Source organism: Delphinapterus leucas, chromosome 11 (genome assembly GCF_059928025.1).
Source record: "Delphinapterus leucas isolate spDelLeu-1000000601 "Yukka" chromosome 11, BTC_Dleu_Yukka2, whole genome shotgun sequence".
Lineage (NCBI taxonomy): Eukaryota > Metazoa > Chordata > Mammalia > Artiodactyla > Monodontidae > Delphinapterus > Delphinapterus leucas.
This window is the reverse complement of record NC_143139.1, coordinates 28,295,887-28,309,054: the sequence shown is the minus strand read 5'-3', so window position 1 is coordinate 28,309,054 and position 13,168 is coordinate 28,295,887. Positions and strand designations below refer to the sequence as shown.

General features: G+C 33.6%; 1 protein-coding gene across 18 annotated transcripts in view; it reads left to right on the top strand.

The window, feature by feature from the left end:
* CPNE8 (copine 8) overlaps positions 1–13,168 on the top strand; it is a 350,243-nt gene that overhangs the window by 268,068 nt on the left and 69,007 nt on the right. For all 18 annotated transcript variants that reach the window (XR_016394895.1, XR_016394896.1, XM_022577941.3 and 15 more), the window contains 2 exons: positions 3,401–3,582; positions 9,669–9,796. Coding sequence is in view for 16 of the 18 variants with exons in the window: in XM_022577941.3 (XP_022433649.1) it covers positions 3,401–3,582; positions 9,669–9,796 (310 nt within the window). In the remaining 2 variants the exon portion in view is untranslated. The remainder of the gene's footprint in view (positions 1–3,400; positions 3,583–9,668; positions 9,797–13,168) is intronic.

The following is a 13,168-nucleotide window of genomic DNA, read 5'->3' as shown; positions in this document are numbered from 1 at the left end:
ATATGACCCAGCAGTTCCACCCTTGATATATATGCAAGAGACATGGAAACCTATATCCACACAGAAATTGGTACATGAATGTTTATAGCAGCATAATAGCCAAAATGTGGAAACAACCCAAATGTCCATCAACTGATAAACTGATTTTAAAATGTGGTATATCCATACAATGGAATATTATTTGGCAATAAACAGGAATGAAATATGAAGTGCCAAAACATGCTACAACACAGATGAACCTTGAAATCACTATACTAAGTGAAACCTAGTCACAAATGACCATATACTGTGTAATTCTATTTACATGAAATGTCCAGAATAGGCAAATTAAAGAGACAGAAAGTAGATTAGTCATTGTTTAGTGCTGGGCTGGATGGAGTAATAAAGGAATGGTTGTAAATAAGTACATTTTTTTGAGGTGATGAAAATGTTCTAAAATTGACTGTATTGATGGTTCTGCTTATTTGTAAATATACTTAAAATAATTGAATTGTACATTTTAAAGGGGTTAACGATAAGTTATATGAATTATATCTCAATGAAGCTTTTTAAAAGAGCCTATTCAAGGGCTTCCCTGGTGGCGCAGTGGTTGAGAGTCCACCTGCTGATGCAGGGGACACGAGTTTGTGCCCCGGTCCGGGAAGATCCCACATGCCGCGGAGCTGCTGGGCCCGTGAACCATGGCCGCTGAGCCTGCGTGTCCGGAGCCTGTGCTCCGCAACGAGAGAGCCCACGACAGTGAGAGGCCCGCGTACCGCAAAAAAAAAAAAAAAGAGAGCCTATTCAAGTGTTTTTTTTCTTTTTTTTTTTTTTTACAAAGGCGTAGTGTACATTTAAAACAAAATCAGATATGTTTGAAAATATTCAGGGTTTAAAATATTTCAAAATCCTTAAGCAGAGTTATAACTAAGAGTAAGGGCTATGGAATCTGCCTAGATTCATATTCTAGTTTGACCAATTATTACTGTGTGATTTGGTCAAGTTATTTAATCTGAAAGTTATTTGATCTGAAAAATAGGTGTAATAAAAGTACCCATGTCATAGGTTTGTTGAAAAGGGATTGAGATATGAAGTAAGTTCATGTTACATTCCATGCTATTATTATTGTTATTAGCTAATAACTCAATGTTACCAACCTACTACAAGTTCATTTTTCTATATGCATTGCTGCTGTTACAGAGCTGGTACAAATATGGTCCCAGATTCAAGGAATTGCCAAATTTTGTGGTACAGAACACAAGGGCATAAGAGTAGGAGAGGAAAGACAATAAGGGCTGGAATAAATAAGGAAGGTTGTCTTATGCATGTGAGGAGGAGGAGGAGAAAGTGAATTTCAGGATAGGGTGGCAAAGTGAGAGGTAGGGATGGAAAAGAAAACATCATTAGTGGTATAGTGAAGAGATTGGTCTGGATGAAGATGCTACAAAGAGATAGGAAACATCTTTGAATGGGTAGGATTGGGCACTGCTATGCATGATAGGCTAAGATGTTTAGTTATGCTGGGGTATTAATAGCATTTTTATTTTAGCTTTAAGTTGTGGTTTTCTTAGAGAAATAGAATTAGTTGCATATTGCAACTAATGGGTAACAATTCTTCTTACATTTGAGAGTTGTGTTAAATAACAACTTGGTAGTGGTATCGTTTAGTTGTGGCTCCGGTAGGCTTTTGAACAAGAGGCAAAATCCCTGCTTTAGAAAGAACTGTCAAAGAAAAATTGCACCAGATGAGTTAAACAGGCAATGAAGACTTGTTTCAGAATTTTTGCAATAGAAATCAAAGCTATTGCAATGAAAGAAATTGAACTCAATTCCTCCAAAGCAAAAGGTGAGAGGGTTTTTAAGTGCTGTGATGAACTAGCGGTTAAGTACTGAGAGATTGGAGGGGAAATTGGTCTGTGTGATTAGGCCGTCTGTGTTTACTAATTAGCACTTACTGAAGGTAGGGTCCTGCTCTCCCATAGAGACTAGGCAACAGAGGTGATATTTTTCTTGGTGATTACATTTCAAAGAGATGGCTCCCACATCCCTGAGGAAGACATTCCTGGATTGTAGAGGATTTACGTCTCAAAGGAACAGAGAAGGAATTCACAATTCCAAGTTTTCTAAAGTAAATGTTCTAAGAGACAGGAGGTCAGGGACAACCTTTCTTAAGTTTAGGCAAGCTGAGGGGAACATTAGGGCCCATCTTGGACAGAAGACACTTTTTTAGAAATTTTGTCATTTGGCTCTTGAATGCTGATAACTCTTTGGAAAAATAAATGCATGTACACAATGAATTATCTTGAAACCAAAATTGGTCTGGGTATTATTATATGCATTATAAACCAAAGGGAGATCTTTATTTTGTTTCTCTCTGGATCTCAAGTGGTTATTATTATTTTTTTCCTATCAGAAAAGAACTATGCCTTGAGGCATTTCTTCTTTGGACAATGTTTTAATGTAGAATTGAGCTTTATGAGCTGTTACAAGTCCCATTTAATTTCCATTTTCACTTAAGAAACTAAAGGGACTTTCAGGCTGCCTTTGTGCTGATAATTAGGGCAACTGAATGTGAATCTCAATGTGTTTGAGTGGTAGCCCATATATTACTTTCTGTCTCATACTCATCTTATTCAAATGAAACATCCTACATTTGTGGATGACCCAGACAATAATAACAGTAGTAGTTAAACTTTACATTTCTATGGTACTTTATAATTTTTAATCACTTCCACACACATAATCTTATTTTGTCCTCCCAGTAAATACTGTGGTAGGCTTTATAATGGGAATTATATAGTTGTCCTGCAAATGGCAAGACCCGACTTCAAGCCTTTTGGCTCCTAGCTAAAAGTTTAGTTAGAAACTCTGAATAATTTTTCAGCTCTAGATATTTAATTAGCATGAATTTGAAAATCTCTACACTCTCCTCTTTTCAAGTAATTAAATTGAGATATGTCTCAAATATTCAACTTATGTTTGTGATACAACTTTAGGAAGGCCTCATAATTATTGAAGCCTATTACATCAGTTGGGTCCTCTGATTATAGCATAAGGATTCAAACTAAAGGCACACAATTTTTAAAAATAAAGATTACAGTAAAATACGATTAACAAAAATACTTTTATGCTTCTTCTGTGACTGAAACTCAAGAATAGCCTATGACATTGACAATGAGAAATAATTTTTGAAAAAATCTGCATATGCTTTAGCATATCTTGGGGAAACTTTCTACGTATCTGATCTACTTTAATAAATATCTCTATGTCAATATCCAAAAGAAAATATTTAACATACTATGAATGTAGGCAGAAAACACAATTTTTAATATTTAACCTGAAATAGATATCAAGAAATAAGTCCAAAAAATTATATCTTTAGCCTGATCACTCATGTTTGAAATATTTTTTCTGTCATCAGGCAACCCTACCCAGCCCACTTCTCTCCACTACATGAATCCTTATCAACTGAATGCCTATGGTATGGCACTGAAAGCAGTGGGAGAAATCGTTCAAGATTATGACAGTGATAAAATGTTCCCAGCTTTAGGTTTTGGTGCAAAACTGCCTCCAGATGGAAGGATATCTCATGAGTTTGCTTTGGTAAGTATACATTGAAAGAATTGATATTTTGAAAAAAATAATGTGTTGGATCTTTTCATTGGCTTGCTGCTTATGCTCTAATTACTCATGTAGCAACTTCTTATGACTATACACTCAGCTTAATTTTGGTGAATGATTGATTTAGGAGTGTGATACTAATGGGAAAAAAGACAGTTAAGTAGATTAGCAGTAAATTTACCTAAAGTGCATCTGATCTATAAATAGGAGCTCTATTCTGGTTATCTATTGCTGCATAACACCTTCTGTTATATTCGTGATATGTGGGTCAGAAATTTGAGCAGAATACAATGGGGGATGGTACATTCTTCAGGATGTCTGGGGCCTCACCTGGGATGCCGGGATTGGCTAGAGATGGCTGGAATTGTTCTACTAGAGCCATATATCTGGGTTTTATTTTGGCTGTTGGTTAGATTCCTCAGTTCTTCTCCATGTCATATCTCCTGGAGCTAGTATGTCCCCTAAGATGGCTCATTAGCTTATGTCTGATGCCTGAGCTAGGATGGCTGAAATAGCTGGGTTGTCTAGGCATCTTTCCTTCATTCTACATACAACTTGTCCATATGGTTATCACAGACTTCATCATAGTGTAGCGGTCTCAAGGTAGTCATATTTCTTACACAGCAACCAGCTTTCCCAGAGTGAGTATTCTAAAAGGCTGGGGCAGAAACTGCAGGGCCTTGGAAGTCCCAGAAAGCTATTTCTCCTACATTCTCTTGGTCAGGCAAGTCACTAAGTTCATCCCAGTTTCAAGGTAGGGGAAACACCTCTCAATGGGAGGGGTATCAAAGAATGTGTAGCTATCCTTAATCTTCCATCTTCTAAAATGTCATTTCTTTTCAACTATAAAGGATTAGTTATGACTGGAATTTTTTTTTTCAAATGTGAAGCAATAATTATGGCTACAATTAATTATGGTTTCAATATAATGGAGTAAGTATGACTGGAATAAATATTTTTCTTTTTAATGTTTAATTTACATAAATCTACTCCTGCTGTATTATTACAAGTAAGCAATGTACTACATTCTACCTTTAAAATAAATTTCACACAGATGGTGCTTATACACCTAATCAGTCTTATTCTCACTTGCACTTTCTAATGAAATAATGGGAAACTCAATGGAGGAATGGTTAGATATCATTTTGGAAAAAATTTAGATTTTCCTAACAGAAATGCCTCCCTACCCTACCCTATATATTGTAAAAGTAAACTCTTCCATGCCCAATATTTTTGTAGATCTTTTTTCATTGTTTTTATTCTTGTTACAAAGTAATATATATATATTTTAAGTTCTGCAAGAAAAATAGAAATAAACAATAATGCAATCATTTATTAAGTAATTACTGATTATCAAGCCAGGTACTTTATACTCATTTCTTATATAATCTTCATAAAATTCTTATCGGATAGGTATATAACAACTGTCACATCACACTAGTCTATCAAGAGCCACTCATATTAAATACAGTGAAAAGAGTACCCCCAGGAGTTGTATAATTTAGCTCAGAGTCACAGAAGTTAATCAGGTTTACAGAGGACAGGACTTGAACCCAGGTCAGTCTTATTTTAGAATCCACATTCTTAACCACTACTAAACCACTTTTTATAAAAGCATCTGTAATAATCCCACGTCTTAGATATGTCCTTTATGAACACCATTATGTATGTGTGTATATATATATATATATACACACACACACACATACACACACATAGCCCCCCAGAAGCTTTCATATGATTAGACTTCATCTTCCTTAAATATATTTTAAGAGCTATATTTTAACTTTTTTCCCTATACTTATTCTTGCTTTTTCTATTCCACACAATTTCGGGGAAGGTTGCTCAAGGTTTTAATTCTTCCTCTGTGAAATAGGCCACATGCCACAACCACCAATGTCATATAAAAATGAATATCTGTTGAGATTTTGTTGTGCCTTAGAGAATTAAATTCTCCTAGAAACTTATAAGACCATGAAAATCACTCATGTGCTCCTGAGTCTTAAGTGCCTCAGGAAAAAGGTCATGAACTATTTTAAGGCTTAAGAAAAGGAATAATTATGTTAAACTAAATGACGTTGATTAATTTTCCTTCCATAAGTTTCTTCTCACCTTTGTGTATGATTGTTTTTTCCTTTTTCTCTCCCTCTAATTTTCTGCTTTTCCTACCTCCACATTCATTCCTTGTAACCAAACCTATGCAAAGGAGGGACTTTTTTATTAGTTGCATCCTAAAAGATTCTTTGAAACCAACTCAAATATTTATAGGATGGAGATCATAACCCTTTAAATTCATGAAAAATAGTTTCTAAAATTGATGAAACAACAATGATGATGTTGATGATGATGATAATGCCTCACCTTTAATGTTACCTAATAATTATATGACTTTAATTTTTTTCAAAGCACTTTTGTTTTCTTGAATAAGTAAGAAAGACAAAGGTTAAGTAGGTCTTCAGAGAGATAGTGCTCCATTTGATTTTTGTGTTAACTTCAGCCTAAATAACTGCAATGTATATCTGTAGGTGCTGAAAATGGCAAATAGAAAAACTTCAGTCCATGTCAATCTGGCAATTAGTGTACTACCTAATATTACCAAACCCTCATATTTCCATGGTAAGAATTTGTGATATGTATTCACAGTCATTAATCTGTTTATCACCCCAAATTCAAATAATCTTTCAGATAGCAAGGGAGGCCTTTAAAAATAATTTAAAATCCCTAATTGTGATTTTGAGGCTAGCACAGATGTTGAAATTGAGCTTTACTCAATCAAAAGGATTTAAGGTAAGCCCCAGCTTTTCATTTGAAATATGTGTAAGAATAGATATAGTGGAAAAAGAAAAGGGAATAGAAAAAGAAAGGAAAAATATACTAATATCACCACATTAGCACTTTTGGTTGTGGAAAGAATGTCATGTCTCGTGATGATTCTTGATGACTCCTTATAGTGTAAGGCTTTAGAGGAAGTTTATCTAATGGGCATGTAGCCAGTGACCCTTAAAAGAAGGTCTTCTGTGTTGATCAATAGAGAGAAATGCTACATCTGTCCAAGTGATTTCTCCTACCAAATATCTAAAATCACTGGCATACTTTTCACTTATTTTGGCAATTATAGAAATCGAGCAATTTAATATATGTACACATTTTCTTCCAACTAAATTCAACAGTATAATCACCAAAGGTCTTTAACACTGCATGCAGAAAATAGAAGCTCAATAGGTATTTGTTTATTGAATAAAAGGAAAAATTCTCTCAACTTTCCCCTGTAGTAAGCAGTCAGTCTCTGGGCAGCTACAGATACATTTCAAAGAGTAAAGCAACAGCTCCTAACAGCTCTCTTCAGCATTTTGCAGAATGTTAGCCCCACTGAAAATTGTTATAGGCTATAGGTAGCAACAGAGACTTTGAGCTTCACTTCCAGAACTGAATCTAAATCTCCAGTACAATCCCTCAGGGAGCCAAATGAAAGGAAAAAACTGGTGAGAGCTGGACACTCCTCACTTAAGTCTGTGTGTGGGATTATTGCTCATTTTGAATTTTGTTCTTTATACTTTCTGTATGTTCTACAAATTAACATTCATTATTTCAGAAGTGGAAAAGTTTGTTAATTAAAAAAGAAATATAAAATAGGGCATCCACTGCCCTCTTCATTAATAAACAACAAAATTGAATGTACTTATTTTCAAGAACATTCTGTTTTACTTTTGTGTTAGAGCCACACATAATCTTATTTTTATTTGTCATAACAAGCAAAAACTAATTCTCCACATAATTATTTTAAGAAATGTTTTTTTTTAAGATTTATAAAATCTTTCTAATCAAGATAAATGAAATGGTGGGGAAAATGGTGACTTTATTATTTCCAGAGGAATAAAGGAAATGCATAATTTTATAGAAATGTAAATCCCTCCAGTCAAAATGTTAAAATGCTGATCAAAAAGTAACTCAGAACTATCCTGGTTTGTAATTGTTCCCTTAAGGCAGATATATAATACATTTTTATATGCCCAAAATCAGTAATGAGTTTTAATTTTAATTAGCTTTATACCTTATCAAGAGATAGAACACCATAAAATTTTATTAAAAGGAAGGCTAATTAAAGGTCAGCTCAGATTAACATCAAAACCAACCAGTCACTGCTTTGTGCTAAATATTAAACTTTCACATTTTAATTTCAATCAATTCCTGTAGGCAATTTTATAATATAAAGAGTTCTTTTATTATTTTTACGTTTTAAAAAAATTTACATGAGGTAAAAATAAAAAGTTTGAATAAAAAGACAAAATTAAAAGGACAATGGTTATAAATCCTTCTTTCACAAATGACAAAATTGAAATGGTTGGTAACATCTGACTTAGTTCCCTAAGATCCTCAGTCTTTCAAAATGCTAGGATTTTGTAATATGGTGGTGTACTGCTGGTTAAGAGATGGGGCTCTTTAAATGTTTTCTCTGTTACCGGTTTTGCGTGACTTTGGGCACAATATCTAAGCTCTCAGTGCCTCATCTGTAAAGTGAGAATAATAATAGCATTTTATCTACTTTTTTAGATTGTTATACTATAAAAATTATATAATGTATGTAAATATTTTAATATAAAGCTTAGTATATAGAATTCAACAAATTTAAGTTATAAATTACTAGTCACTTTTGATTGTTCAGGTAAAAACATACATGCTAAAATTACTGCTGACTATGTTTAAGCATGGTTACTGTCCCTAGTGTTTTAAAACAGAGCTACAAATTTTTTTATATTACCCCCTTCCAGAGGTGGAACCTAATTCCTCTTCCCTTGAGTATGGGCTACACTTAGTGACTCATTTCTAACAAATAGATGAAAGTAGAAGTAATGCTATGCAACTTATAAGACTAGGAGCTTATTGGAGCTTCCTCCTTGCTCTCTCTCTCTCTCTCGGATCACTCATTTTGGGGAAGTTAGCTGCCATGTTGTTGGAACACTAAAGCAGCCCTATGCAGAGTTTGTGTTGACCTACTGCCAGCAAACCATGTAAGTGAGCCTTCTTAGAAGCAGATCCTCCAACTCTGGTCAGGCTTTCAGATGACTGCAGCCCAGGTTGGCTTCTTGATTGCAAGCTCTTGAGAGATCCTGAGCAAGAATCACCTGGCTAAGCTGCTTCTGGATTCTTGACGCCTAAAAAAATGTATGGGATTATAAATGCCTACTGTTTTAAGACACTAACTTTTGGGATAATTTGCTACATAGCAATAGATAACACTGCCTTATTTGTGTTATTTGTGGAAGCTGGACTAGGAGAATTAAACCTAATAGAGCATTCAAAGTATGAGAAAGCTAGACTAGGTCTCCAGGTTTAAAGTTGCCCTTCTGGGTTACTATCTGCAGAATAAGAACTCTGGTGGTAAGCTCCAATTCCCTTGAACAATATGGATATGTTTCTTTGATTCTTTTCTCTTTACCTTGTTTTGATGCTACTCACACCAAATTACATTCCCTCTGATCACTTCTTTAGTTGGGGTTATTAATTGTGGCCTGAAAATGTGCATATGGCAGATAGTTTACATTTTTGCTTCTATAAAGTAAAACTGTTTGAATTGATAGAATTTTTTTCTCTGATTTGAATACATGTCACTGCAGAAAACTTGGAAAATATAGAATAGTCTAAACAATGAAATAAAAATCAACAATTTATAACTACTCAGAGATAACAAATATTAACATTTTGTTTCCTTCTTTTTAGATTTTTATATGTTTATCTCTGTATGTACACAGACCTGTGTATAAATAAGACATCATTAATTGTAAAATGTCACGATATTCAGCTTCTCAAGATTATTTAGAATTTCCTCCTGCCCTTTAATTGAAAAGTATCCATTTTTAATGATTGCACATTACCTCATATCACAATCTATGTAAATGTAATCTATGTTGATCACTTAATTTATTATTATGTTTTACTATTATAAATCTATAACTGAGTTTTCATCCAAAAAAGCTTTATGAGTATGAACCTGTATCATTCTCTTTTTTAATTGAGCCTTACAGATACTATTCATTCTTTACTTTTTTTTTGCCTGTAACTTTCTACAGAATGGGAACCCTCAAAACCCCTACTGTGATGGCATTGAGGGTGTCATGGAGGCTTATTATAGGAGTCTGAAATCTGTACAACTGTATGGGCCAACCAACTTTGCTCCTGTAATTAATCATGTAGCAAGGTAAGTGGGAGTAGGTAAGTTATTTATTCTAGTGTACTGGACCAGAGTGAAATCATAACATTATTGTTGGCCTGCCTCCACAAATGAAAGTTGTTTTCTTCTAATTTACCTCCAAGAAAGTGAGGGAAAAGATATACAGTAAAAAAATCTCCATTGAGCTATCATGATATTTCAATAAGAACTTTACATCAGAATCTCAAATGAAGAAACATACACTGGCTTATGTTAGGACCTATATTTGTTCGACTGAGGAAAAAATTTTTATTCATTGAAGAGGCATCCATGAGAGCAATATCAATCATAATCTCAATTATGTAAATCATTCATATCTAATGTATATTCTATAGTAGCTCAGAAGTAATAAGGGACTGAATTCTATGAAGACAACCGAAGCCTTTCAGTGATATATAGGGCACACTATTTTAACCTCTCTGAAATTAATATATTAGCTAATTTTATAAATTCTCAGAGTTCTACCTGTATATAATACATGGTATTGAGATCAGAATATAATTGCTGATGATTCCAAATTCATGTTCTAGAAAAAAATGTTTAATGTAAAGCTCTATATACTCTTGCTTATCATTTTTTACTAATGCATAAGTAAATTAGACACCACTTTTAAAATCACTAAAAAGTTTGTCTTGACTCAGTTGCAAATCCTATGAAACCCTGCCTTATTTTTAGATAATCAGAAAAGTATAGCTCTCATATCTTTCCCAATATGTAGCCAAAACTTGAAAAAGTACTGCACTTGGATCAGTTTATCAATGTTCAAGGGCAGTATGAAACCTCAGTTCTCTATTCGAAGGTTCTGGTACTTTACCATCTCCCTACTAGACATTGTTAGCAAAATGTGTTCTACTTTTCATTATCTGAGACATAGACAAAATGCTAAAATACCCCTGGACTCAGGGCTGACCCCAGTGGACTCTCCTGTGGAACTCCACCTCAGGTTGACAGATACATTGATGACCATTTTCTGAGTGTGACCCTTTAGCTCAGGTTTTTCAAGCATTTTCATCCACAGTCTGTACTAAGTTATGAATTTTATATCTCATCTCTGGACACGCACAACTAAATAAAAGATTATGAATAATACTTATCCTTATCTCATATTTTCTGTTTATTACTATGGTATCCTATTCTTCTGTATTACTTTTTTTTAAATGCAGGTCTTGACCCACAAAATTGATTTCAGAATTCACTAATGGGTCATTATCTGTAATTTGAAAATCAAATCCTAGCTCATTGTGTTAGCCTATATAAGTAGTGTTATCTATACTTTCTTTTCCTAGTTTTTTGATGGCTCTCATTAATTTTGTAGATTTTGTACTGGTATATCTCTACTATAAAAGTTAAACTTTTAGATATAAAATTCCTAGGTGCATTTCTATATACCAACTAAAACTACAGGCTCCACACTGTTATATTGCAGTTTTTTATATTTTGTCCAGCATTTAAAAAATTCTCAAATATAGGGGTAGTTGCCAGTTAACTCTTTCAGACTACTTTAAAATCTGTGATCTAATAATTATTGTTATTTTTAATAAAAGAAAATAAGAAATACAAAAATCTATGACTTTTGGAGAATCATCTTTTCCTTCCAATACAATTTGAAATTCCATGTATCTGTGTCTTCCTATGAATCTATCTAAGAAATACCTTTCTCCTTTTTTTCTAATCTCTGAGAGTTATGTTTAATTTTATTTTTAATCTATTATTAAGAAAGACAATTTCTGTCTGACCCAAAATTATCATCTAAAAAATTTGTCAACTAAAAGACAAGCTACATTTTTCAAGAACAAATATATTTAGAACAAACAGTTCAAGACAACTATTTGTTTCTAAATCAAGAGACGAGCCTTTATTCCAATGTATATGGCCTTTATTTAAATAAAGCTCCTGGTGTCTTTTGTAACTCTTAAATACATTTCAACAGTATTTCACCATGTACTAAACAAGTGTCTAGTAAGTGAATTCTATATATGTTATGATATTTGTCATTAAAAATAATTTTTGTAAAGTCAAAAGTAAATACCCATTTTTATTTATTTGCTTAATTTTTCCTCTTAAAAAGTGGTTTTCTATATTGGTAAAAGCTTAGTTATTTGTAATAGTTTTCTATAAGCATCTTGAAGAAAGTTTATTCTTATTCTTTTTAAGAATAATCATTTTAAGCACTTGCTCACTTTTAGAACTAATATCTATGTGATAAGACTTTAGAAATAATATTGAGATGGCAATATTATGAAATAGTCAAGACCCAAGGCATCAAGTTTACAAAAGTTGAAGTCTTTATGTGCTGTTCTGAGGCTTTCCAACCCCTAACTCTAATTTCCTGCCTTCCCAGTTCTAATTTTATAATGCTGTCCAGAGAACAGTATTTCAAATGATATAAAACTCCTACTCAACAGCCATTTATGTCTTGTCACAAATTTAAGTTCCAACATTCTAGTTTGGTATTCAAGAACTTCCAATATCCAACTACCACTCAGCCATCCAATCTCATTTCCCTCCACATTCTCCAAAGTGTACTGCACTTCAGTCACAGAGAATCACTACTCCTACTCTGTAATGTCATTCAATGTATACCTCTATCACAGCACTTACTAATTTGACTCCACTCCATTGTTACATATGGATCTTTTCCACATTGAAAAAAAGAAAGTTTCACTATTTTTTTCACTAGACTTCAATAATATTCATTGTTTCCCAGCTATTATTCATTTGTTCACTATGCCTAACCAGTCACTTGTTTTAAGACTGTCACATTTCAGTACTTAAGAGGGACCTATCAATGCCAACTATTAGCTAGACCATTGTTATCTTTTCTATTCTTTTCTTCTGATGTTAAGAAATTTCCAGGATCCAGAAAACCAGATAAAATTAATTTTCCTTTAGCATTTGTTGTAAAGCTGGTTTGGTGGTGCTGAACTCTCTCAGCTTTTGCTTGTCTGTAAAGGTTTTATTTTCTCCATCAAATCTGAATGAGATCCTTGCTGGGGAGAGTAATCTTGGTTGCAGGTTCTTCTCCTTCATCACCTTAAATATGTCCTGCCAGTCCCTTCTGCCTTGCAGAGTTTCTGCTGAAAGATCACCTGTTAACCTTATGGGGATTCCCTTGTGTGTTATTTGTTGTTTTTCCCTTGCTGCTTTTAATATGTTTTCTTTGTATTTAATTTTTGACAGTTTGATTAATATGTGTCTTGGCATATTTCTCCTTGGATTTATCCTGTATGGGACTCTCTGTGCTTCCTGGACTTGATTAACTATTTCCTTTCCCATATTAGGGAAGTTTTCAACTATAATCCCACCAAAAGACACAGATTGCCTGAATGGGTACAAAAACAAGACCCATATATGTGCTGT